The sequence below is a fragment of the Leopardus geoffroyi genome, chromosome B4 (genome assembly GCF_018350155.1).
Source record: "Leopardus geoffroyi isolate Oge1 chromosome B4, O.geoffroyi_Oge1_pat1.0, whole genome shotgun sequence".
NCBI classification, from domain to species: domain Eukaryota; kingdom Metazoa; phylum Chordata; class Mammalia; order Carnivora; family Felidae; genus Leopardus; species Leopardus geoffroyi.
In genome coordinates, this window is record NC_059341.1 from 77,672,995 (window position 1) to 77,700,194 (window position 27,200).

Consider the following 27,200-nt stretch of genomic DNA (forward strand, 5'->3'; position numbering starts at 1 on the left):
GGGGAGACACAGAATCTGAAGCAGGCTCCAGGCTCTGAGCTGTCAATACAGAGCTCGACTCAGGGCTTGAACTCACAAACTGTGAGATCATGACCTGAGCCGAAGTCGGTCGCCTAACCAACTGAGCCACACAGGCGCCCCTGGTTATAAGCATTTTTAATAGTGTTTGTGTCTTCTATCAGTGTTTCTTGGTAACCTCTCTTACCAAAGTTTTAACTACTTGCCTGAATAAAGGCAGGTCTTCACTTTTATATGAAATATATTGTTAAAAATGTTTAAAAGTTAAATATACCAAGTCCAATAGTAGACTTATATCGGAATAAAGGATTTCCATTCTCAGAGGGCTAAATACATTTATGAAATCTCTGATTGGTTTGTGCAGTGGTTTCTTAAGATGAGCCAGTCTTCTCATCCGAAGAAAGTCAGCTAAGAGACCAGCAGAATCCTCCACCTCTAAGGGAACCTAGTACTTCCACCCAACATTTCTTCCCTGTTCTGTTTTATACTGACTGTTTACCTGTTCAGAGAAATATGGCATATTATCTCTCTGAAGAGACTACAAATAAAAGTTTGGGCTATGTGGTATTATCTTCATTAAATATTTCCCCAAAATCAGCATCTCAGAGATGGCTTCTAAGTGTCTGTAATAGTATGTAAGAATAAATACGTTAACATCAAGGAAAAGTTAGAATTATTTGAGTATAATTCTTGGTTTAAGTGCTTCTTAGATTTTAAGAAGAATTTCTTCACATCAGAATGCAGTACTATAATCTGATTACAAGAGTGGAATGTAAATACACTGATTTCATTATCTCCACAAGTACAGAATTTGGTAACTGTACACAGGGTAATTACCGTGTAGATATGTATTGTATGCTCCTGAAAGTTTTTCAACCCCAATGCAGTGCCAATACACAAAGTAGGTACTCTGTATTTGTTGAAAGAATAACACTTGACAGTGTTTTTTGTAATCTTTGTTAACTGTAATCTTTGGTTCTACAACATAATTTCTTAACCTCTGTTAATTTATTCACTTGGAAATAGAAATAAATAGTTTTTAATGACATTCTTAATATCTCTTCTTGTCATTTTTGAATGAAATATTTTTTTAAATTGCAGCTTCTCCCATGGTACAAGTTGATGAGAAGGGCGAGAAAGTGAGACCGAGTCATAAGCGTTGTATTGTGATTCTTAGAGAGATTCCTGAAACAACACCTATAGAGGTATTATTAAGCATTGTTAAAGCTAAGTGTTCTTTAACTGTTTAAAGTGGAGGAGGTAAACAAGCAAAGTATAAGTCATTGGCCTCATATCAATCACTGTGTATACGGTAAATTTTTGTTTTGTAAATTCTGAAACACTGGAAGAATGGTATATTTTCAAAGTTAAAATATAAATAGGCTCTTTTGGGAACTTGATTCATCTGAAAGAATAAATTTAGGAATGAAGAAAAATAGGAGTCAAGACTAATCGGAGTAGCCAGCAAACATAAAACAAAGTTGTAACTGTAAAGATGGTGTAGTATAATAATAAAATAGGTACAATAATAAAATAAGTTTTGAATGAAACAGTATATCCAGAAATAGACCCTTTAATAAAATAGTAATGTATGTATAATAACATTTATTTAATAATTAGGTTTTACCACGTGCTGTGCAGTGTACTTTATGGTTACTTAAAGCCTAAGGTTTTGTTATCTCTGTTTTATAGATAAAGTAACTGAGCCTTAGTATGGTGAAATAAGTTGCCTAAGGACATGTGGGCTCTTTAAATGAGTATCTGATTTGATCTCACTCTGATTTCAGAGCCCCTGTTTCAAAACCACTAAACCACAGAGCTACACACTAAATTGCCAAGTTAATAAGTTAGAGATGGGGAGAATTAATTAGTAACTGTTATGTGGTATTTACTGGCCATTTAAAACAGTTTTAGATTCTTGCCACCTAACAAATTTCGCATATTAGTAGTTAATCTTTTTGCCCAGAGTCATTCCATTCACTATTAATTCTCCAGAATGAAGATTTCCTAAATTTAGAAACAGTGAAATTAGAAAAGAAACTGTCACTAGATAGAACTTCTATTTAGTATATGTGCTGCCAAAGCGAGCACCAGAACTTCTATTTAAAAGTATGAACTATATGTCAAAAATAACAAATTGAAAGGAAAATTGCAGAATGGGAAGAATATTTGCATTATTTAGAAACAATGCAGAATATATGAGCCTGTGTACTCTAGAGCCAAGCTGCCTGGATTTGAGGCAGCTTGGCTGTAGAGTACAGGCTCATATATTTCAGCTTTTTACTTGCTAACCCTATGACCTTGGATTGTTGTGAGAATTGGGTTAGTATATAGAGAGCTCAGAGCAGTACTTGGCATGTGCAACAAATCTAATATTAGCCATTATTATCATTTTTTATAGTTACTGTAATTTATATTCTGAATACATAAATCACACATACAAAAAATAGTAAAAGGAAAAAGGCAGCGACATAATATTCATTAAAAAAAAAAGAAAGTAAAGGAAGTGAAGATGACTAAAATAGAGAAAGTCAGCCTGGTCAATAATCATGAAAATTCAGATTAAAATGAGGGATTTGGGGTGGTGACCTTAAAGGTTCCTCTCAGGTAGAACAAATTTTTTTTTTTTTTTTTTTTTTGCTACTTGTGACCCAGACTGCTGTTTTTATACTTGGGAAAGTAAATTTATGAACTTAACTCTTCCTAAAGAATAATAAAGGCTGGATATAAAGAAATTTTATTGATATTTAAATAAACGAATCAATTTTTTATGCATTGAAGGGGATTAGAAATATTTGGAGATTATGAATTTTGAAGATAGACATCAGTGGGTGGCAGTCTAATAGTTCCATAGGCAGTTTTACAAAAATGTAAATTATGGACTGGATGAGAATTTTACTAACTGAACTTGGTAGTATTTCACCGCTTTCACAAATGTCACAAAACTCAGTTGGTTGCACACTTAACTTGTTTTTGAGTAGTATTGGCCCAAGAAAATTTCATCATAAGTAGAGACTTTTTTTTTTTTTTTTTTAATTCAGTGTAGTAAAAATTTGAGGGAGTTAGGAGACAGGTTAGACTTCACTGTTACTATGTTTATTGTCCCATCAGCATAGTAATTACCTTTTTAAAAATTGATTTCTCGTGATATTTTGTTATTTAGCAGGGCATTTTAACCTGTCCCCAATTCTTTCTGTTTGGGAGTTATTGGTTACTACTGAATTTCTCCTTGAACTCCAGTAGCTATTAGACCAAATGGAGTTTGGAAGCATACAAATCTGGGATTGAATTCTTCTTTATGATAATGTGTGTAGGTTAAACAGTTTGAGCTACCATTTCCTCAACTGTACAATAGAGATGATAAAAATCTTTAACACAGGGTTGTTTTCAGGATAAATCTGTGTCTTACTGAGCATGGTATTTCAGTAGATGTTCCCTTTCCCTCTATAACTCAAGAGTTACTTAATGTTGACTTCCAGTTGTCTTCTTTCTTTTCTTTTTATAAACTTCTTTCAAGCTGTTAATTGTTAACACAGTTCTGAGTTTTGGTAATCATCTTTTTTGAAATCCATATATTTGTTTTAGTTTTCAGTCACTGAAATTTCAGATTCAGTTAAGGAAAGGTGAAGATATCTTTGCACAGAGTTCATGTCTGTGACTGATACAGATAGAGCATCTGGATTTAATTGAGAATGCATGAAAATAAACACTGAGCACCTAGAAAATGTTAATGGAGGATATACTTTTTTTTTTTTTTTTTTAAATGGAAGTCTAGAGAGATTTTACTGTTAGGGAAAGTTTAGCTTGCCACTAAGAGTAAAATGCTTGTTTTGCTTAGATTATTTTTATTTTTTAATTTAAATCCAGGTTAGTTAACATATTCTCTAACAATGGTTTGAGTAGAATTCAGTGATTCATCACTTATATATAACACCCAGTGCTCATCCCGACAAGTACCCTCCTTAATGCCCATCCCCTGTTTAGCCCATCCCCCCACCCAACACCTCTCCAGCAACCCCCAGTTCTCTGTATTTAAGAGTCTCTTATAGTTTGCCTCCTTCTCTGTTTTTATCTTATTTTTTCTTCCCTCCCCCTATGTTCATCTGTTTTGTTTCTTAAATTTCACGTACAAACGAAATCATATACTTGTCTTTCTCTGACTGACTTTACCTAGCATAATACATTCTAGTTCTATCCACGTTGTTGCATATGGCAAGATTTTACTCTTTTTGGTAACCAAGTAATATTCCATTGTATATATTTACCACATCTTTATTCATTCGTCAGTGGATGGACATTTGGGCTCTCTCCATAATTTGGCTATTGTTGATAGTGCCGCTGTAAACATTGAGGTGCATGTGTTCCTTCGAATGAGCGTTTTTGTATCCTTTGGATAAATAGTGCAATTTCTGGGTAGGGTATCTATATTTTTAATTTTTTGTGGCAGTTTTGCTGATTTTAAGGTAAGATTCTATCTCTAAATCATATACAGAATGTATGCTTTAAGTATGCATATTTTTGTGTCAGAAGATAATCTACTCTCAGTAAAAGAATGGGCAGAAGGCATGACAGTTAATAAAAAGAAACAGAAAGGACCAGAAGACATGAAGGGGAAAAAATGACTATTGTTGATATACTTTTTAGAGTTAACTAAAGTTTTTCTTTTTTAGGAAGTTAAAGCCTTGTTCAAAAATGAAAACTGCCCCAAGGTGATAAGCTGTGAGTTTGCACACAATAGCAACTGGTATATCACTTTCCAGTCAGATACCGATGCACAACAGGTAAGAAGAAAACTTTTCTTCTGATTTGAAGTCCTGGTGGTAAAAGAAGTAGTAGTATGTTTTAATTGAGAAAATATGTGCTCACAGTAATATTTGTAAAGGCTATTAAGTACCTTGTTCACCTTTGTGGTTGTGCTTATTAATTGGTTTCCTTTTTGATCATTTTTCTAAAGCTTTTTCAATTTAAGAGCAGTTTGTTTCCTATCAAAAAGATTAACACACAATTTTAAAATTAACATGGGGATTGGGAACCATGTACTCAGTAGTTCCAGTGTGTACATACTAGGCCAGTAAATCTGCAACTTCCATTATGATTCTTGAAATTTTGACATTAATGATACTGCTCTTACTTGTCGTGTCCAACTTAAAGGGAAGTACTATTCCACTGAAACAAAAAACCAAAAATATATCTGATAGCATTTTAAAACCACTCACTGATTGATTGATTGAGTTTTAAGTAAACACTACACCCAGCTTGGGGTTCCAGCTCATGTTAGATCAAGAGTTGCATGCACCACCAACTGAGCCAGCCAGATGCCCCACTGACTTTTTCTTTTTTTAAAATTCTTCATCTGGGGCGCCTGGGTGGCTCAGTCGGTTAAGCGTCTGACTTCAGCCAGGTCACGATCTCGCGGTCCGTGAGTTCGAGCCCCGCGTCGGGCTCTGGGCTGATGGCTCAGAGCCTGGAGCCTGTTTCCGATTCTGTGTCTCCCTCTCTCTCTGCCCCTCCCCCGTTCATGCTCTGTCTCTCTCTGTCCCAAAAATAAATAAACGTTGAAAAAAAAAATTAAAAAAAAAATAAATGTGTATGTAGTGGTATTTTGGATCTATTTTGAACATTGTGCCTTTTTTTTTTTTTTTTGTAGTAATCCATAGTAGCCAGTCTACAGTAAATGTGAATGTTAGCTGATGTGTTAATTATTTTTTTCATTCCTTATCACCTGGATAATGAAATTGACTTTAGAATTTTTTATTGTTTATTTTGGAGATAGTTGCTAGTACCATACTTTTGATAGAATAAAGATGGCTTTAAGAAAATGTTTGAATACTAATGAAAGTTCCTTTCTGCTTTGTTAACAGGCTTTTAAATACTTAAGAGAAGAAGTTAAAACATTTCAGGGCAAGCCAATCATGGTAAGAAACATTTTGTAAATAGAGGCTCGTGTAAAGCCAAAAAGTTTTTGTTGCTTGTCTGAGAATTTAAAAAACACAGATGGATGTTTTATTAAACCCGTAATGATTTTAAAGAAATTTCTGTCTCCTATGATGTGCTAGAAAATTAGTTGATAGGATAGCAATTCTTTCCAAAGATGTAACTTCAGACAGCATAAAGTTTTAGTTAGATGCTGATTGCTAACGTGGCAGATCATCTCAACTCTCAAAATGAGAAGCAGGAATGATTTTTTAGTAAAGATGGAAAACATTCTCAATACTGTCATCCTCATCTCAAAATTAACTGCATCACCACATTAACATTTGTCCTTGGGATCTGTCATTGATGGCACTTGTCCACTGTCTTTACAGGTCTAATCTTTTCTCAGATCCCATGAAATCTACCTTCAAAACTTCTTTCAATCATTACTGCCATTGTTTAGGCTTGAAACATTGTTTAGCCTTTTAAATGTTATGCCTTCAGCTTTCCCCCTACTTTTCCATTCTCCAGTTGCTACTATAGCTACCATCTAAAACAGAATCCTAAGCATGCCCTTACTTTGAGATGGTACTCATTCTCTATGTAATATTCTTATTATTATTTGGGATTGCAGTACATTGTCTTTAACTCTTAGTGAGCTCTTAATGTGTATCAGTTTCTGTTCTAAGCACTTTATTTGTATAGAGTCATTTAATTCTTACAAGAACTTAATGAGGCAGGTACTCTTGTTTTCTCCATTTTATGGCAAGGAAAAGTGAGGTGTGAGAAGTTACCTACCCAGTTTCACGCACCTGGTAAGTGGAAGAACCAGGATGAGAGAGGCTTACATTTATTAAGAGATTATATGTCAGGCACTATTCTAAGGACTTATTTAAATCTCATTATTGGTGTGTGGTAGCTAGTATTACTACTTTCCATATTAGAGATAAAGATGTCTGCTATTTGTCATTCTGTTTCCTCTGCTTCTCCCTGTTATCTTCCTTTCCTACTTGAGGCTATAGAGATACTCTTCTAGGTCTTCTAATAGCTTTAAAGTTTTATATGTCAGATTTAGGTCTAATACATCTGGAATTAATTTGCTGTACAGGATACAATAGGAATTTAATTTTTTTCCACGTATGGAAAGGCAGTTGTCTCAACATATATTTGTTCAGTGGTCTTTTCCTTCCACAACTTGTGTGTAATGTTGAATCTATCAGCTCTGCTTTACATTGTCTATTAGTCTTTTCTTTATTGAACCAACATCACTGTTTTAATTACTATAGTTTTAGAATATCCTTATGCCCTTATGCAAAGCCTCCCTTATTCATTATTATTATTTTTTTAAGATTGTCTTGGTTACTCTTAAAGCCTTAGTTTTCCATATGAATTTTAGAGTGTTTGGGGCGCCTGGGTGGCGCAGTCGGTTAAGCGTCCGACTTCAGCCAGGTCACGATCTCGCGGTCCGTGAGTTCGAGCCCCGCGTCGGGCTCTGGGCTGATGGCTCAGAGCCTGGAGCCTGTTTCCGATTCTGTGTCTCCCTCTCTCTCTGCCCCTCCCCCGTTCATGCTCTGTCTCTCTCTGTCCCAAAAATAAATAAACGTTGAAAAAAAAAAAAAATCAATAGAGTGTTTGACTAATACTAATAACCAACCAAAGAAAAACTATATTGGAATTAATGGGATTGTGTTTCATTTACTGGGAACAGTTGGCAGTTTTACCCTGCAGTATTCAATATTGTGGTAACATTATTATGGTACATTTTTCTGTTAACTCGGGTCTATTGTATTTTGTAATTACTTCCTTAAAGTAATTTTTGTTGCTTTCCCCCTCTCCATGGTATCTTAGTGACTTTTTTTAAAATGTCACTGCCTGGAGCGCTTGAGTGGCTTAGTCAGTTAAACGTCCAGCTTTTGATTTCAGCTCAGGTCATGATCTAAAGGTTGGTGGGTTTGAGCTCTGCATTGACAGCATGGAGCCTGCTTCGGATTCTGTCTCTTCCTCTCTCTCTCTGCCCCTTCCCTACTCAGCCTTGCATGCTCACTCACTCGCTCTCTCTCAAAGTAAACTTTAAAAAAATTTTTTTTAATTGTTACTGTCTGCAGGAACCTTGCTGAATTCCTTTATCATATCTAATGGAGATCATGTGTCTGAGAGAGGATATCATCTACAAATAATCACTATTTTGATTATTCCTTATACCTCTCATTTCTTTCTTTTTTACTTATTCATTTATTTTTTTTTTTTAACATTTATTTATTGTTGAGTGACAGAGATAGAGCACGAGCAGGGCAGGGGCAGAGAGAGAGGGAGACAAACAATCTGAAGTAGGCTCCAGGCTCTGAGCTGTCCGCACAGAGCCTGACATGGGGTTCAAACTCCCGAACCGTGAGATCATGACCTGAGCATCAGTCGGATGCCTAACTGACTGAGCCACCCAGGCGCCCCTATACCTCCCGTTTCTTACAGCTGATTACATTTTCTGAGATCTTAGATATAGTGTTAAAATTATATATAAGTAGTGATATTTATCTGCTGTTTTGGGTTTTGTCTATAGTTCCTTTAATTAGTCATCACATAGCATATAGCCTAGTTCTTGCTAGGAGATTCACGTTAATTTTTGTAGCATTCATTAAAACCAAATGACCTGGCACCCAGAAAGACAGGTGCAGGAGCCAGAAATCCTGTATTCCAACCCTTGATGCTGCTTTCAGCCACATACTCTTTGATCTTAGGCATGTCAAGTTACCTCTAAGGTCCTGGTTTGTTTCTTTGAAGTGTACATGGTTTTCATTTTGGAAATCCTGTGATTCATAAGCAGTGATCTTGGAGGACAAAGGGATTAAGGGAAGAATGTTTGTCCACCTTTGATAATTTCATTAGGAGGCAGTGTTTCATCCTGTTTTAATTGACTTTAAGACTGAGAATATTAAGTTTTATCTGGGTTTCATAAAGATGATATGTATATATATATTATAGAATGTCATATGGAGTATATGTTTATATGTTCCTTTATATGTTTTTCAGAATTTAAAGAGTAAAAATACTTGCATAAGAAAGTCTAACAATATTAAATAATTAATGATTGATTGATTAATTAATTAATTCAAATTCTCTTTACCAGATTCTTCTAGTTGTTTCCCCCAGAGGTGATAAGAGTTTTTTTCTGTGTCCATCTAGGAATTTTCTTTCTTTTTTTTTTTTTAAATGTTTATTTTAGAGAGAGAGAGACAGAGCGCAAGCAGGGGAAGGGCAGAGAGAGAGGGAGACACAGAATCTGAAGCAGGCTCCAGGTTCTGAGCTGTCAGCACAGAGCCTGACGTGGGGCTCAAACCCACAAACCATGAGATCATGACATGAGCTGAAGTCTGCCTACCTCAGTTAACCTACTGAGCCACCCAGACGACCTCTTTCTTTCTTTACGTGAATAAGAATGTACAGTAGACACTCAGCTGCTCTTTTCACTTAATAGATCTTTAAAATCTTTTCATTCACTGTTGTTTCAAGTATACATCCAGTATTGTTCATGTATATCACAATTTAATTATCCTATCCATTTTTCTCCGTGGACAAGCATTAACTTGTTTCTCTTGTTTACAAATAATGTTGTAATGAACATTATTTCTTAAGCTTTGTTTGGAAGTTTCTTGTGTGTGGAATATACATATATATAATTTACCATTTTTAAGTACACAACTTAGTGGCATTTAATACATTCACATTGCTGTGCAACCATCACCAGTATTTATCTAGCTTCTGCATCATTCCAAACATAAACTCTATGAAACAATAACTGCCCATTCTTCTACACTTTAGTAACCTTTCTTCTAGTCTCTGTCTTTATGATTCCTATTTTAGATATAGCATATAAGTGGAATCATGCAATATCAGTCTCTGTATTTGGCTTAATTCCCTTAGTATAATGTTTTTTATAATTTTTTTTAATGTTTATTTATTTTTGAGAGAGACAGAATGCAAGTGGGTTGGGGCAGAGAAAGAGGGAGGCACAGAATCTGAAGCAGGCTCCAGGCTCCGCGCTGTCAGCACAGAGCCTGACGCGGTTTTCCTCTAAGAAATCCATGGTTTTCTTAGAAGTTAAAATTAAATTTATAACCACCTCATTTGAATAATATCAACTTAGTTTCAGTAGTGTACAAATATTCTGCTCTATATAAACTCTGTTGTATTCGTTTTCTTTTAAATCTGATAAAAAAGAGGAATTCTATACCAGAAGTATAATAATATTTTCTTTTGTATTTGCCTGTGTAATTATCCTTACCAGTGTTCTTTATTTCTTCTTATAGCTTTGAGTTACTCTCTAATATCTTTATCTCACCCTGAATAACTCCCATTAGCATTTCTTGTAGGATAGGCCTACTGATTTCCTTCAAATTGTTTTGTTCATAACATCTTTTTCCTGATACTCTTAGGTTTGTTCATGGTTTCCATTAGCTCATTGAACACTTTTAAGATAGTTGATTTGGAGTGCCTGGGTGCTCAAGTCAGTTAAGCGTCCAACTTCCACTCAGGTCATCATTCTCATGGTTTGTGAGTTCGAGCCCCGTGTCGGGCTCTGTATGGACAGCTCAGAGCCTGGAGCCTGCTTCAGACTCTATGTCTCCCTTTCTCTCTGCCCTCCCCAGCGCTCGCTCGCTCGCTTGCTCTCTCCCTCTCTCTCAACAATAAATATTAAAAATATAAAAAATAAATAGAAAAATATTTTTTAAAAATACATAAGTTGATTTAGCATCTTTGGCCAGTAATTCCAATGTCTGGGCTTCCTTAGGATTGTTTCTATCGAATTCTTTTTTTCTTCCTGTGAATGGACCATAGGTTTCCTGTGTTTTTGTTTTTTAATTCTTTTTTGAGAACTAGATATTCTGAGTATTCTACAATATTAACACTGAAATATGATCCTCCCATTCCTGGTATTACTGAAGTATTCTGATAGATATTGCCAAGGGAATCTGCTGCTGCAAAGAGGAATGAAACTAAGGCAGGCATCAGCACTGAATCCTCAGGGATCTACCAAACCACAATAACACCCTGTATTTTTGGAGGACAGAGTCTACTACCTGCCTTGCACCAGCCAGCCACTCCAGGAACACAAGCCATTGAGGAATGGGATTAGTGCAAATAGTAGCTGCTCACTTAGGAAAGATCAGTAGCCTCTCCTAACAACCACATTGTTGCATGTATTGATAGTTCATTCTTTTTTTATTGCCAAGTAGTAGGAATGTACTGCAATTTGATTATCTAGTCACTTTTTCAATCTTCTCTTTATTTAAAAAAAAATTGATTGTTGATCTTAGTATTGAATGAGAAGAAAGAGTCCTTTATATATTTTGAATATAAGTTCTTTGTCAGTTATGTATGTGTGTGTTGCAAATCTATTTCCCCTAGCTTGTGACTTGCCTTCTTGTTTTCTTTTTTTTTTAATTTTTTTTTTTCCAACGTTTATTTATTTTTGGGACAAAGAGAGACAGAGCATGAACGGGGGAGGGGCAGAGAGAGAGGGAGACACAGAACCGGAAACAGGCTCCAGGCTCTGAGCCATCAGCCCAGAGCCTGACGCGGGGCTCGAACTCACGGACCGCGAGATCGTGACCTGGCTGAAGTCGGAGGCTTAACCGACTGCGCCACCCAGGCACCCCGCCTTCTTGTTTTCTTAATAGCGTATATTTGAAGAACAGAAGTTTTGGAATTTGTTGTTGTTGTCATTTTAATTGAAATGTACTTGATGTACAATATTATATTAGTTTCGGGTGTCTGAACGTAGTGATTCAACACTTCTATACATATGAAGTGATCACCATGAGAAATTTAGCTAATATCTGTCCCCATACGAAGTTGTTACAATATTATTAACTATATACTTACTACATTCCCATGACCTATTTATTTATTTATTTATTTTGTAACTAGAAATTTGTACCTTTTAATTGTTTTCCCCTATTTCATCCATCCCTCTATTCTGTTACCCCTGGGCAACCACCAGACTTTTCTCTGTATATGTGTTTGTTTCTGTTTTGTTTTGTTTTGTTTTTTAGATAGCTGCATATAAGTGAAATCACCCAGTATTTGTCTCTCCCTGTCTGACTTATTTCACTTAGCATAATGTCAATGTTATGGCAGATAGCAAGATTTTGTTCTTTTTTATAGCTGAATAATATTCCTGTGTGCCTGTATACCACATCGTCTTTATCCATTCATCTATCAGTGGACACTTAAGTTGCTTTCATATATTGGCTATTGTAAATAGGGCTACAGTGGACATAGGGGCACAAATGTCTTTTCAAATTAACGTTTTTGTTTTCTTTGGATAACTACCCAGAAATCAGTGCACAGAGGGTGCCCTTTTTTCTGTATCCTCACCAACATTTATAATTTCTTGTTTTGTTTTAATAGAGCCTTGTAACAGGAGTAAGGAGGTACCTCTTTGTGATTTTGATTTGCACTTACCTGATAGTGATGTTGAGCATCCTTTCATGTGGCTTTTGGCCATATATATGTCTTCTCTAGAAAAATGTCTATTCAGGTTCTCTGCCCATTTTTAATTGGATTATTTGGGGTTTTTTGATACTGAGTTGTGTATTTTGGATATATTTTGGATATATAGTTGGATAATATTTTGGATATTAAGCCCTTATTTTATTATTTGCAGATATCTTCTCCTATTCAGTATATTATCTTTTCATTTGGTTGACAATTTCCTTTGCTGTGCAAAAACTTTCTAGTTTGATGTAGTCCCATTTGTTTATTTTTTGCTTTTGTTTTCCCTTGCCTGAGGAGACACATCTATAAGAGTATTGCTAATTCTGGTGTCAGAGAGCTTACTGCCTATGCTTTTCTCCTAGGAGTTTTATGGTTTCTGGTCTTAAACCATTTTTTGGTTTATTTTTGTATATGATGTAAAAAGTGGACCAGTTTCATGCTTTTGCATGTAGTTGTTAGTTTTCCCAACACCATTTATTGAAGAGACCATCTTTTCCCCATTGTATATTCTTGCCTCCTTTGTCAGAAATTAATTGGCCAAAGAGCAGAAGTGCAAAAAAAATTTTTTAGAAGCCTTTAATTTTAATAAGGTCTTTTTTTATCTCACTTTTCTTTTCTTTTTCTTTTTTTTTTTCTTGTCTGAAATCAGTGTCTTTTGGGTCATGAATATTTTCTTTTATGATTTTAGAAGTACTATGCTTTCATTACTCACATTTAGGTTTTATGATCTACTTCAAGTTTCTTTTGTGTGTTGCAAAGTAAGAGGGTTCTTTTTTAAATGTGTGTTTATTGGTTCTAGCATTATAAGATCATGGGGTACATGGGTGGCTGAGTCAGTTAGGCATTTGACTCTTGATCACAGCTCAGGTCTTGATCTCAGGGTTGTGAGTTGAAGCCCCACATTGGGCTCCATGCTGCGCATGAAGCCTACTTAAATAAATATACACATGCACATGCACACACACATATATATATATTTTTTTAATCTATATATATATATATATAATTTCAGCCGAGTGTGTGTGTGTGTGTGTGTGTAAACATATATATATACATATATATGTTTCTGCTAAGATTTCCCTTTTCTTCAATTCTTTAAGAACACAGTTTCCTTTTAACCCATACATATTCCTAATGGCTGGGTTAAAATCTTAGTCTACTGTTTCCTAGGTTATCTTGGAGTCTGTTTCTTTGGGCTGCCATTTTCTTTTTTCTTTTCTTTCTCTTCTTTCTTGCTTTCTTTCATGTTTGTTTATCTATTTTGAGAGAGAAAGAGCTCAAGCAGGAGAGGGGCAGAGAGAATCCCAAGCAGGCTCTGCATTGTCAACACAGAGCCCATGCAGGGTTTGAACTCACAAACTATGAGATCATGACCTGAGCCAAAATCAAGAGTCAGATGCTTAACTGACTAAGCCACCCAGGTTGCCCCTGGGCTACCGTTTTAATAATGGACCACATTAAAAAAATGTTATTCACTTGGTTTTAGTTTCTTATCAGATATTTTAAGATTTAAGTAAACTACAGTGTATGATATTACTTTAGTAAAAGCAGTAGCTATAAATTTTTTTAGGGCATACTAAAATCAATTTGATATTTTACAGTTTTTTCAAGATTGGCCATTATTGATTTCTTATTGTTTGGTTGCAATTTTGGGAGAGGGGATTTCCTGGCCTGCATCTATAAGGATCATAAAACATACCTTTCATTCATTTATTAAAATTGCAGTTTTGCTTAAATATGCATTATTTCACTTGATAATTTCCAACAAGTTGGTGAGGCTTATGATTCCTAATCTAATTCTCTCACATCTGTTTTAGCTCTATTGCAAACGTCAGCAAACTTTTTCTTTATAGGACCAGATAGTAGACAGTGTAGGTTTTGCCAGTCATGAAGTCTGCTGTAACTATTCAACTCTGCCATTGAGGCACAAAACACAGGCAATATGTAAACAAGTGGTCTGATTTATTTTACTAAGTTTTAGAGTATTTGTTTCTCCCCTCACCTTTTTTTAAATTTAGTACAGGAAATTGCAAACATATAAAAGTGGAGAAAACAGTAAAATCAATCACTGAGATCCCATTAGCCAGTTGTAACAATTTGTAGAGCATTGCCATTCTTGCTTCATCCATTCCCACCTATTTTTCCATGCCCCCAATTATTTTGAAGCAAATTGGAAACTTAATTTTAACCGTAAATAAACTAGTATTAGTAGCTCTGAAAGGTAGGGATTTTTTAAAAATTATACTTACAATATCATTACACTTTAAAAAAAAATGAACATTAGCTTCTTGAACATCAGTTGCTGTTCATATTTTCCTGATTCTCATTTTTTTTCTCTTTTTAAATCTATAGTTTCATCCTCTACTTACTTACTTATCTTTTCTTTTGGAAGTGTGTTGTTGAAATAACCATGTTAATTGGTTTTACAGAGTTCCTCATACATTTTGCTAGTTACATTTTATTGTGTTAAAATACACATACGTAACATTTACCGTCTTTATACAGTGCAGTTGTATTAAACACATTCACCACCATCCTTTCTCATAATTCTTTTCATCTTGTAAAACTCACATTCTGTACCTATTAAATAATAACAACTCCCCATTCTCCCCTCCATCCAGCTCCTGAAAACCACTATTATACCTTAAACGTATGATTTTTGACTACTCTAATTTATATAAATGAAATCATACAGTATTTGTTTCTTTTTGACTGGTTTATTTCACTCAGCAAAATGTTTTCAAGGTTTATCCATGTAGCATATTGCAAAATTTCCTTCCTTTTTAAAGCCGAATAACATTCTGCTGAATGTATATACCACATTTTACTTATACCGTAATCTGTTGATGGACACGTGGATTGCTTTTGCATTTTAGCTATTGTGAATAATGCTGCTATGAACAGGGGTATACAGGTATCTCTTTGAGACCCTGTTTTCAGTTATTTTGGGAAATACCCACAAGTAGAATTGCTGAGTCATATAGTGATTGTTTTTAATTCTTCGAGGTATCTCTATACTGGTTTCCACAGCAGCTGTACCATTTTACATTCCTACCAACAGTGCACAAAAGTTCAAATTTCACCACATCCTCTCCAACACTTGTTCTTTTCTGTTTGTTTCTTTTTTTTTTTTTTTTTTTAAATAGTAACCATCTTAATGTGAGGTGGTATTTCATTGTAGTTTTGATTTGCATATCCCTAATGATTAGTGGTAGTGAACATCCTTTCATGTGTTTATTGACCATTTGTATATTGTCTTTGGATAAGTGTCTGTTGAAGTCCTCTGCCCCTTTTTGAATTGGCTAGTTAGATTTTTTAATGTAGTTAAACATGATTCTCTGTCCCTGTACTTCATGCAAATTGATAGCCAGATTTAGAGGCTTGATCAAAATTTGGCTTGACTTGGGAGCAGCAGAGAGAGAACAAAAAGCCTGTATGTTTTTGTGTCTGTCTCCTATGCCGGATGCCACTGATCATTGACTAAATCTATAAATTAAAGCTGCAAAGAGGTGCTATTTTTAGGCTTTCTTTTTTCTTTTTTCCATTTGTTAGTTGAAGCACTTCTATAAAGAGAAGCTTTCCATTATCTTCATTATCGTGAGGTGTACAACTCATATATGGAACACATGAGAAATGCTTGGTTCTAGTTTTTCTTAGCCAGTTTTAGAAAATAATGAACCTTCAAAACTGACCATTCGGGTGTTTTTTGTTGTTGAGTATTTAAACATACTTGATGTGTTTGTTGTCCTTATCGATGAATTGTGGCCTCTTTGAGTTAACTTCTCAGTCCTTTTGTCATGGTCCTAGTAATTTTCAGTGGTTTGCTTGCTTTTTCTTGTATATTTGATGTCAAAGGCCTGGGGTCAGGTCAAGTCTTCAGAGTCCCCACTTTATTTTTATGGGGAGGTGATAATTTTTAGCCTACTGGCTAGGCACAAGGAGTTCTTGTGGTTACTGGTATGGTCATTGTTTAAAAGCTTTTTCATTGGACAGAAATATGAAATATGGATTGTTACTTTTTTTTTTTTAACAAAAGTGTGAGTTTATACTGATGCTTTTGATTTAAATTCAGGATATATGGTTTTTTACTTCTTTAGTCTTAAATTTGTGTCTCCTTTCTCCCATGTGAAAATCTCAGATCTCTTTGACTCCAGTATAATTACTGATTTTTTTGTATCCCATAGTCACACACAAAAGTATCAGAATACCAATACCAAAAGCAATATAAATCTGACAATAAATTAAGAATTTTTTTTGCTATACTTTGCCTTGTAGTTTATTCCTGAGGCTAACAGTTGGTTTTGTTATGGCTGAAAGTCACTTAGGATTTCTGTGTGTTGTATTATTAATTGAATGCACATTTAAGTTAATTTTGCTGGATGCTACTGAATATTATTTATTTATTTTTATAATTGATTTATTTTCAATGTGTGCATGGTTTAAAAGTAAAATATCTAAAACATGGTATATTAAATACATATTCACACATATATATGTATGTATGCAAGTATATCTTTATATTCCTATGTGACTTAGCTAAACAGTAGCTTACTATACATACTCCTTTATCCTCCTTGCTTTACCTTTTTTTTTTTTTTTTAAACGTTTATTTATTTTTGAGACAGGGAGACACAGAGCATGAACAGGGGAGGGTCAGAGAGAGGAAGACATAGAATATGAAGCAGGCTCCAGGCTCTAAGCTATCAGCACAGAGCCCGACGCGGGGCTAGAACTCACGGACCACAAGATCATGACCTGAGCCGAAGTCAGCCACCTAACCGACTGAGCCACCCAGGCACCCCTACCTTTTTTTTTTTTTTTTTTTTTTAAACAATAGTATATTCTTGAATTCACTCCATAATAATATTTAGAGCAATTCATTAGTTCTTTTTATTTCTGTTTGATACTCAGTTGTGTGGATGTACTCTGGTGTATTCAGCCATCGATGGACTGATTGTTCTGTTGTTTTGTGCATGTGTGTGTGTATTGAAGATAGTTCTTTTTCTCCATCCCTATTATAGTTAGTGTTTTTGAACAGCCATGTATATCCTTTTTTAAACTTCTTTTTGTTCAGTGTATATTTGGAAAAGATTCCTAGAAGTGGGATGGGTGAGAATATGGAGAATGCATATATGACTTCAGAAGATAACTGCTAAATTTTCCTTTATGAGTGTTGTGCTATTTTGCGTGTCCATCATCAGTGTATCAGAGTGCCTATTTTGCCACAATCTTATCAACAGTATGTTGTCAAATTTTTGGATTTTTGCCAATCCTATAAGTGAGAAATGTTAATTCCATTTTAATTGCATTTCTCTTACAAGTAAGGTTTAGCATCTTTTCATATGTTTAAGAGCCATTTGCCTTCCTTTTTTCTGTAAACTCTGTTCATTTCTCTAACATTTTTTATCTTATTAGAATTTGTATGTTAGAAATATATTAGCCCCTTTATCTGTGATAATTTGCAGTTAGTTTTACTATTTTGATATTTTGACTTTTGTAGCTTTACCTTGTTCATTGTTGTATTTGCCATGCAAAAGTTTTTAAAGTAATTTAAAGCTATCAATCATTTCCTTTTGCTCTGCTGACTCTACAGTAGTCAGAAATAACATAGTTGTGTAAAATATGTTTAAAAAGTAATTAAATATATTTGTGAGAATATACACTTTATTATAATATGTTCCTCTTCTAGGCAAGGATAAAAGCCATCAATACATTTTTTGCAAAGAATGGTTATCGATTAATGGATTCTAGTATGTATAGTCAGCCCATTCAAACTCAAGCACAGTATGCCTCACCAGTTTTTATGCAGCCTGTATATAATCCTCACCAACAGTACTCGGTCTACAGTATTGTGCCTCAGTCTTGGTCACCAAATCCTGCACCTTACTTTGAAACGCCACTGGTAAGTGAAATCCTTACAGAATCATAAAATTTTTCACTTAAGCTGAAATTTGAAGAAATCAGCTAGAGTAGTTTATTTTTTGTTTTGTGTTGATATTGGTTATTTTCTGACTTTTAAGTAGTGATAATGATATCTAATCCCCTATACCAAATATACGCACGTGACTAAGGGTTAAGCTATTTGTTCCTGTTTGCTGAGTGAATTAAAATAAGAGACTGGGTCAATCCTGAGTAGTTTAAAATGCTTTTAGTTTTGGTAAACTTTTTCAGAGAAAAATGTACTTTATTAAGTAATAGCCTAATGATTCCTTTTTCTGTAAATCAAGTAATACTTGGAGTATTGCAAAAAGCAAATAGGTAAAATGCTTACAAATGTTTTTGCCTTATAAAAGAAATTGAAGGGGTGCCTGCCTAGCTTGTTCCGTAGAGCATGCAACTCTTGATTTCAAGGTCGTGACTTCAAGCCGCACTCTGGGTGCAGAGATTACTTAAAAATGAAAAATCTTAAAAAAAAAAAAAAAAAAAAAAAAAGGCGGGGTTCATTGGGTGGCACAGCCTGCTTGGGATTCATTCTCTCTCTCTCTCTCTCTCTCTCTCTCTCTCTCTCTCTCTCTCTCTCTCTCTCTCTCTCTCTCTTTCTCTGCCTCTCTGTCTGTCTGTCTCTGTCTCTCTCTCTCCCTTTCTCCATTTTCTTCCTTTCTCCCTCTACCCCCCTCCCCTACTCATGCACACACACACTGTAAAGCAACAAAAAAAAGAAAGAAAGAAAAAGAAAAATTGATGCTAAGTTGTTAGTTCATCAGGAGTTTCTTACAGCCTTTACACTATATTTTGCCCTTTACATTAATTGGTTTTAAACATCAAATTTTCTTTTAGGCTCCTTTTCCCAATGGTAGTTTTGTGAATGGCTTTAATGCACCAGGATCTTATAAAACAAATGCTGCTGCTGTGAATATGGCTCGACCATTCCAAAAAAATCGGTAAGATGAAAATCATAGTGGAATTTAAAGAATACTGTGTTAATTGCAATGCTATTTACAGACTTTTTAACCAAAAGCTTAAACAATTTTACTCTAGAATTAATAAATACACTTTGATCTCAAGAGTTGATAATTTGTATAAAAAAAGACTTGGAACTGGGATTGTAAATGATACATACTGATTTTTTTAAGTAATAAAGATAATAGAAAATTATTTTATGATAGTAGCAAAATCTGGTGTCTAAATTAGTAGTCTAATTAGTAGTTTAATATGTAACATTTTGGAGAATGGGTTTTTTGAGGATAGAAATATTAGCTGATTTGAGTGTTAAATGTTGGGAAAATTAGTTACTTAAGATTTTTAAGAATTTACTTTTGAAATGATTTCCATGAACTATAGCAGCAGCTAACATTTTTGAACATTTAGTGTCTAAGGCTTTGTCTTAAGGGCTTTACATATTTTATCACAGTTTTCATAACCCGATAAGATATATACAGTTATTATGTCTATTTAAGATGAGGACATTGAAACAAAAGGGTTAAATATCATGTCTATGAGCGTGTGGCTAGTAATTGGCAGAGCCAAAATTTGAGCCCAGGCAATTTGACTTTAAAGCCTAAACTTTATTTATTTATTTTTTTTAATATATGAAATTTATTGTCAAATTGGTTTCCATACAACACCCAATGCTCATCCCAAAAGATGCCCTCTTCAGTGCCCATCACCTACTCTCCCCACCCTCCCACCCCCCATCAACCCTTAGTTTGTTCTCAGTTTTGAAGAGTCTCTTATGTAAAGCCTACACTTTAAAAAGTGTTCTAGATAAATTATTGAGAACTCTGGAAACTATTTGCTATCATATAAAAGATTAATAAGTCTCTTAAGTGTTAATTATTTTTGTATAAATGTCAACTGATAATCTCAATAATTTGGTATATATTATGATTTTTGATAGAGTATGAGTAACCAAAGAAAAATGGGCTTCTATGGTGGCTTTGATTATTTAATAGTTTCTTATTTATTGTTCCTTGTTTGCTTATTTTGTGAGCCTCCTAGGTTTGGGTTTTTGTTTTTTTAATTATTTCTTTTCAGGGATTTTCTCTTGCTAGATCTCATTCTCCCAGTTGGTTCTTTTTGGCAAGGAGACCACATGGGGTATGTTCTTCTAAAATGACTTCTAGGAACTTAATTCTTTTTTGTAAGGTTTTCCTGGAACATGCTTCACTGAGAAAGAAGACTCACAGTATTAAGTGTTCTTCTTAGTGGTTTCTGGAAGCATTCATAATGTATCATCCTCTCATAATCAGTTTTTTGTACTCACACAGTTTGTACTCACTGACAATTGGTTAAAGCATTTGAAGATCGTTTACGAGCATTAGGAAAACTTTACTACATATACCTATTCTTACTGCTTTATGAAGTTTCAAATGAGATCTCTTTCTGTTAACAAGGGTGGATGGTTCTTTATAATTCAAAGGATTATTGTGCTCTTAAAGATGGTTTTTGGTTTGGTAATAAAGTAACACACGCAAAATTCAAGTATTGCTAGGACATATGAGTAGAAAAAGTACAGGGAGCCTCACACATTGTCCTTTAATCCCAATCCTGCTTTCAAAACGACTAATTTCCATGAACACATAGAGATAATGATGTTTAAATCTGGGAAGACCTTTGTTATGATATAGTTTTAACTCATTTTACAGATGAAGAAAGTGAAAGCTGAAGAAGACAAAAATCTTGCTAGGGTTACATTGGCTGGTTATTATCAGCAGACTTGAGATTAGAACATTTCCTTTCCTCTGTTAAGTTGGTAAAGTTTTTCTCCCATCCAAGTACTAACCAGGCCCGACCCTGCTTAGCTTCCGAGATCAGACGAGATGAGGCGCGTTCAGGGTGGTATGGCCGTAGACGGTAAAGTTTTTCTTAAAAATAAAGTAGAACAAATAACAGCTTACAACTTCACTTGTTAGAAAATACAGATTTCTCCTGATTAGAAATGGTAGCTTTGTAGAAATAGGTTATCTATTGATTTCACTTTTTTTTTTTTAAGGAGTGAATTTTGCTATAGACAGTGAAGTAGAATAGACATCTTTCTTGTAGACTAAAAGCAGTATTTCAGTATTAGCTAAAAGTACTGGTGGTTTGCATATTTTTAACTAAAAAATGTATTAAATAGGTTCATGGTGTTCCTTTACCATCACTTATTTTTGTTTGCTGTGCTTTCTTGATAAAAAGGGTGAAATTACGATAAGAAAGCCAAGAATGACAGTCTAGTTATCCTTGCTTGTAAGGATATGTGCCTCTGCTTTTAAAGGTACAGGACAGGTTTTGCTTGTTTTTCAAAACCATTCACGTACAATTCCTTTTCATACCTGTGACCAGTACAGGTTGTTAATTTTTAGTTACAAAAATTATACACAAATACTTTCTTCTTATAAAATGCAGATATTACAGATGAAACTAAAAGAACTTTTTGACCGACACAAGACCACTGTGTTTGTTTAAAGTTATCAAAGAGAAAGTAACTTTTAGAAAGCCCCTTTGCAGTTTATTATATGACCCTTGTAACGGCCCAGTGATGATCACTAGACCTACTTGGAGAGACTAGGACTAACTTTCAGAAGTCTGGGCATTTTTCTACCTTTCATTCTTTGTCTTTCTATCACATCACTTCTTCCTTTCCGTCTTTTATCACTTACTTCTTTTATCTTTCTTTTTATCTTTTGCCTAGACTGAGATTGTAAGTCCCTCTCGGTGAAGGGTAAGATTATGAGATCTGAGGGCTGTGTAAACCTAATAACTAATCTGTTAGTTATACTGAAATACAGTGAGCAAATTTAGGTGAATAATAGTTTCTGAACAGATACATAAACGGCATATCTACCTCATGAGGTCATTTTTAGATACGATGGATAATATAAATATTTTGAAAATTACTTTGTGTTTCTTGACATACTATCATTTTCATTGCTGTTAAAAATCTATTTTGAGGATTGCCTGGCTGACTCGGTAGAGCATGTGACTCTGGGTCTCAGGGTTGATTGTTTGAGCCCCATGTTGGGTGTAGAGATTACTTTAAAAAAATAAATAAAAATTTTTTAAAAATCTATTTTGACATAAAGTAATTATTTTGAAAAGTAACATCTTACATGAAACAGCCTAACTTTGTAGCCTGATTTTTACATTTAAGTTTAATAGTAATCTAATTTTTTATTTTCTGTAAAGAATAAGGTAGGATAACTAGAGATGTTGTTGGAATTAATGCTTAATTGCTGGGTTTATAATTATTTTGAGATTTTAAATCTCTATTCAGAGAACCAGGAATCGACAGTGTATTATTAATAGAAATTTATAACTATGAAAATAGACTGTAAAAATTGAATATATAAACTACAAGTAAGGGGCCGAATATAAATCTCATACTTCCTTGTAAAATCTATTGAGCCAAGATCCTCAGTTGCCTGGGCTTACTTTAGGTGTTTTTGCTCTTGATTAAACTGTAGCCTCTCCTTTACCCAACCCCTAGCTTTATCCTCTTACAAATTATTAGGAGATTTGGGTGCTTATACCCATCACCCAAGATAAAAGCTACTTTTGTTCACAGTTATTTAGGTTTTTGTTTGTTTTTACCAAATTCCCTACCTAATTCATGAAATCACGCTAGGCTATTACTTGCATTATATTTCCTAGCTGTTGTCCCGTTCCCCGCCCTCCCGCCCATAAGGATCTTTGAGCAATGAACTTATTAAGAAGCTAGAATTTTAATACATTGCACTTTCTCTCATGTTTTCATTGGCACTCCCCTAAAGAGCCTTTTTAGATTTTTTTCACCCCCTAATTTTTCCCTATGAAAATTTAGTGCTGGAGATTATTGTATATGTATTTATGTAATGTATGAATATCTATACTTTATGTATAAAAAGAGTAAGATGAGGTTTTTTGTTTTTTCCTTTTGTCCCTCTCCCCATCCCAGAACCTTTTTTACTCCCACTTGGGGTGATGCTGCCCCATTGAGAATGTATGGCATAGACTTACCAATGAGCTTAAAGCCTGACTGATTTATATGTGTCACGACTGCAGCTGGTGTTAAATTAGGTAAAATCCTACTTGTATTTTGAGTATTGAGGTAGAAGTACCTATATTTTGAAGAACTTTGGATCTTAACCCAGATCTCTCCAAACAACTTTTTTTAAATGTAAAAATTCTTTGCCTTTGAAAAATAATACATCTGGGACATAAGTTTACATTTTTATAATGTGACACTTCTATGTTTAATTTATAGAAAATCAGAATACAGTAGAAGGCAGTTTTTAACTTAGCCTATCAGAGTTTTTACCATTAAGAGGAAAGATTTTCTGTTTTGATTTATCCTCTCATGTATGTGATCTTATGTTTCTTATAGTGTGAAGCCTCAGTTTAGGTCATCGAGTGGTTCAGAGCCCTCAACAGAGGGCTCTGTATCATTGGGGGATGGACAGTTAAACAGATCTGGTTCAAGGAACTTTCCAACTGAACGGCATAACCCTACAGTAACAGGGCATCAGGAGCAAAGCTATCTTCCAAAAGAAACTCCCCCTTTACAGATGGAACAGAATGGGGACTATGGTAGGGGCAGGTAAGGAAATACGGAATAAATACGGATATGGTATATGAAAATTCTTTGCTCATAATATGAGTATTTGAAGAACATGATCTAGTGATTTTTTTTGTTTTAACTATTGGTGTATGTTTATGTTAAATGAATACAGTGTTCACATAATACGGGTTAATGGTTTTTCATAAATATTACGAAATTTATAGTGCCCATATAGAATATAGCTCTGAGTCAGAGGTTTTATAAAGTTACTCTGAAGTTCTGTATGGTTCACTGAAGAAAGAATAGCTTAGAAAGATAAGATCCTATCTGCATTCTAGTTTTAATTTCTTACAAATTCTAAACTGTGGGAATGGGGTTATACATTATTGCCCAGTCTGCCTGAATGAAACCAAAAAAACTGAATAATGATATGCTTCTGGTGTGGAAGGAGCACTACCTAATAAAAATGGGCCCATCTTATTTAGTCGTGTTGGTGGTAGTAGATGAAGTTTTTGGTAGATTAGTTTAGGATCCATTCAGAAGAATATATATTCATCTCTTCATAATAGTGGAGATACAGAAAGAATTACTTAAACTAAAAGTTCACCCATCTTCAGTAGAATATATATATATATATATATTTGACAAAACGTATGAGTTGCCCCTCCCATCATCCCCACCTTTTTTTGTCGTTGCTAAAAGGAGAACTCTTTTCAGAGGTCGAAGACGACGAGAAGATGAGAGAGTCCCAGTGAGTATTTTTTTCTTTTTTACGTTTGTACATTTGTTCATTTATTTTTTCTTTTCTGATTTACTATGGCATTGGCTTGTGGTCTGTCTTTCCTTTCCAGGTTTTTGTTTTTTTGAATATAGTATTAGGCAAAGGTAAATAGAACCTGTGCTTTGACCCTAAAATACCTACTATGACTGCCACTCCCTGACCTTAAAGCACATGTATAGCTAGGGATTTGGTCTATGTTGCTCATGTGTTTTAAAAACTACTTGAATCCCTAATATATTCACATGGTTTAAAAATCAAAAAATGAAAATAATCAGTGGAAACTTTATTAGTTTATTAATGGACATTTAAGTAGTTTACAGCCATCATTTCCTGTGTGTTCAATAACATATGAAGGATAATCCCTTTCTAGAGATTTCTAGGTCACAATTCAGTTAGTTGCTGCCAACTTACAGCTCTCTGTAGTGGTTGTGCCAATTTTCACTCGGACAGAAACTGAAAAAAAAGTTTTATTTATCGATAGCCCTACAAATATATGATTTTTTGCCAACTTTTTTTTTTGATAAAGTACATCCTTCACTTTTAAAGGTCTCTGGATGGTGTTGGAAACTTAAACTGTTTATTGTCACTTGGGGGCAATTTTCTACCTTCTGCTTATTCTTCTATCCACTAATCTTCTAAACTACTTACAGATCTGAAAAGTTTTTATAGTTGTAGACATGTTTTTTTTGTTGTTTTTTGAGAGAGAGAGCCTGAGCAACGGAGGAGCAGAGGGAGTGGGAGAGAGAGCAGACTCCATGCCTAGTACGGAGCCTGACGCAGGGCTCGATCCCACAACCGTGAGATCATGACCTGAGTCAAAACCAAGAGTCAGACACTTAACCACCAGAGCCACCAGGCACCCCTAGACATGTTTTTATTTGAATTTTGACTTACCTAGCTTTAAATTAATCATGTTTTAATTTTTTTATGATTTGTTCATGGGAAATGTTTGCCATTTCTTAACTGGGAGCAGAAGTTGAGGAATCGGAATGATATAGGAACACACAGAGATTTCAAGAAAACCCTGCCTAGAGTTTACAGATAAATCATAAATTTGTGGTACGATGCTTATTTTAAATGTGTAGTAGTGAATTTTATATATATAGTTTATAGGGTACATGTAATATATGTACAAGCATATTACGTATATATAAGTAGTGAAAAGATAAGTATTTTCAAAGAAGAAAATGTATTGCATTGTAACACAGAATAGTCCTTAGGGCAAACTGTACACTTTTTTTTTTTTAATTTTTTTTTTTTTTTTTTTCAACGTTTATTTATTTTTGGGACAGAGAGAGACAGAGCATGAACGGGGGAGGGGCAGAGAGAGAGGGAGACACAGAATCGGAAACAGGCTCCAGGCTCCGAGCCATCAGCCCAGAGCCCGATGCGGGGCTCGAACTCACGGACCGCGAGATCGTGACCTGGCTGAAGTCGGGCGCTTAACCGACTGCGCCACCCAGGCGCCCCGAGTACACTTTTAAAACAGTACTGTTTTTTGTTGTAGCTTTCTGTATACCATGAACAGCCATGAATGGCAACAACTTGCAGCAGTCCACATGAATCCTCAGATGACCCTAAACAATGGAGGAGAGGGAGATTAGTTTCAAAGTCCATTTAATATGTTGAAAATACCCACATTGAGGACTGAAGTTTGGGGTGAAGAAAAAGGAGACAAACATGTTCTCCAGTAGGACAGGCAGAGTGGAGGTGCCTTTGTGTGCAGGAAGGAGGTTTTAGCTAGAGATAAAATTTACGATTTGTAAGCTTACACAAAGTAATTGAGATCATAAGAGTAGATGAAATCATTCAAAGGACTCTGCAGAGAGAGTGATTTAAATAGAGGAATGGTCAAGAATAGAACTTTGAGAACATAGTAGCTTTGTGCTAAAGAATGAGATTATTTAAAAAAAAAAAAAAAAAGAATGAGATTATTTATTTTGCTCTTTGAAGTATCCAAAATCTGAGTAGAAATGGCTGGTAGACAAATGGATGTTTAGGTTTCAGGTAAAGGTCTAGGTTGAAAATACTGAAAGTGTACGTACAATTCAATGAGTTTTGGTAAGTTTTCAGTGGTGTGTAGCCAGAAAGTCCCCCAAAGTGAAAAAGATTGTTGTAAGGCTCACTGAATTCTACTCCTTAAACCAATAGGTTATGTTAACTAAAGTCAAAAAAAATTTGAGAAAAAAATTTTTGAAAGATTGTTTGCATATAGGTAGTAGCTGAAGCCATGTATAATTGCTATCCCACAGGGAGAGTATGGAAGTGAAAAGAATAGTAACCACATAGAAACTAAGAGCGTCAAAAGGCGTGGGTAGAGAGAGACAAACACATGATTGTGAGATCTGAGATTTGGGAGGAAGAGGTATCACAGAAACTAAGGGAGGAATGAAGGAGGTCCCAAAGGAAAGAATATTTACCATGCCAGGTGCTACATGAGGTTTGGGTGGGGGGGAGAATCTGTCAGCTTTTGCATTGTGGAAGACTTTGATGATTTGTCAAAGCAATCTTAGTGGTGATGAGTACAAAGGTGAG

At 34.8% G+C, this 27,200-nt stretch overlaps 1 protein-coding gene across 10 annotated transcripts in view; it reads left to right on the plus strand.

Moving 5' to 3' along the window:
• The window catches only part of LARP4 (La ribonucleoprotein 4), a 66,056-nt gene that overhangs the window by 29,061 nt on the left and 9,795 nt on the right, over window positions 1-27,200 (plus strand). For 7 of the 10 annotated variants that reach the window (XM_045466592.1, XM_045466590.1, XM_045466594.1 and 4 more), the window contains 7 exons: window positions 1,120-1,223; window positions 4,689-4,799; window positions 5,880-5,933; window positions 18,116-18,328; window positions 19,204-19,307; window positions 23,711-23,923; window positions 24,587-24,635. In XM_045466592.1, coding sequence (XP_045322548.1) covers window positions 1,120-1,223; window positions 4,689-4,799; window positions 5,880-5,933; window positions 18,116-18,328; window positions 19,204-19,307; window positions 23,711-23,923; window positions 24,587-24,635 — 848 coding nt within the window. Of the gene's footprint in view, window positions 1-1,119; window positions 1,224-4,688; window positions 4,800-5,879; window positions 5,934-18,115; window positions 18,329-19,203; window positions 19,308-23,710; window positions 23,928-24,586; window positions 24,636-27,200 lie in introns of those variants that run through there. The other 3 variants (XM_045466593.1, XM_045466598.1, XM_045466599.1) reach the window with 2 other exon arrangements.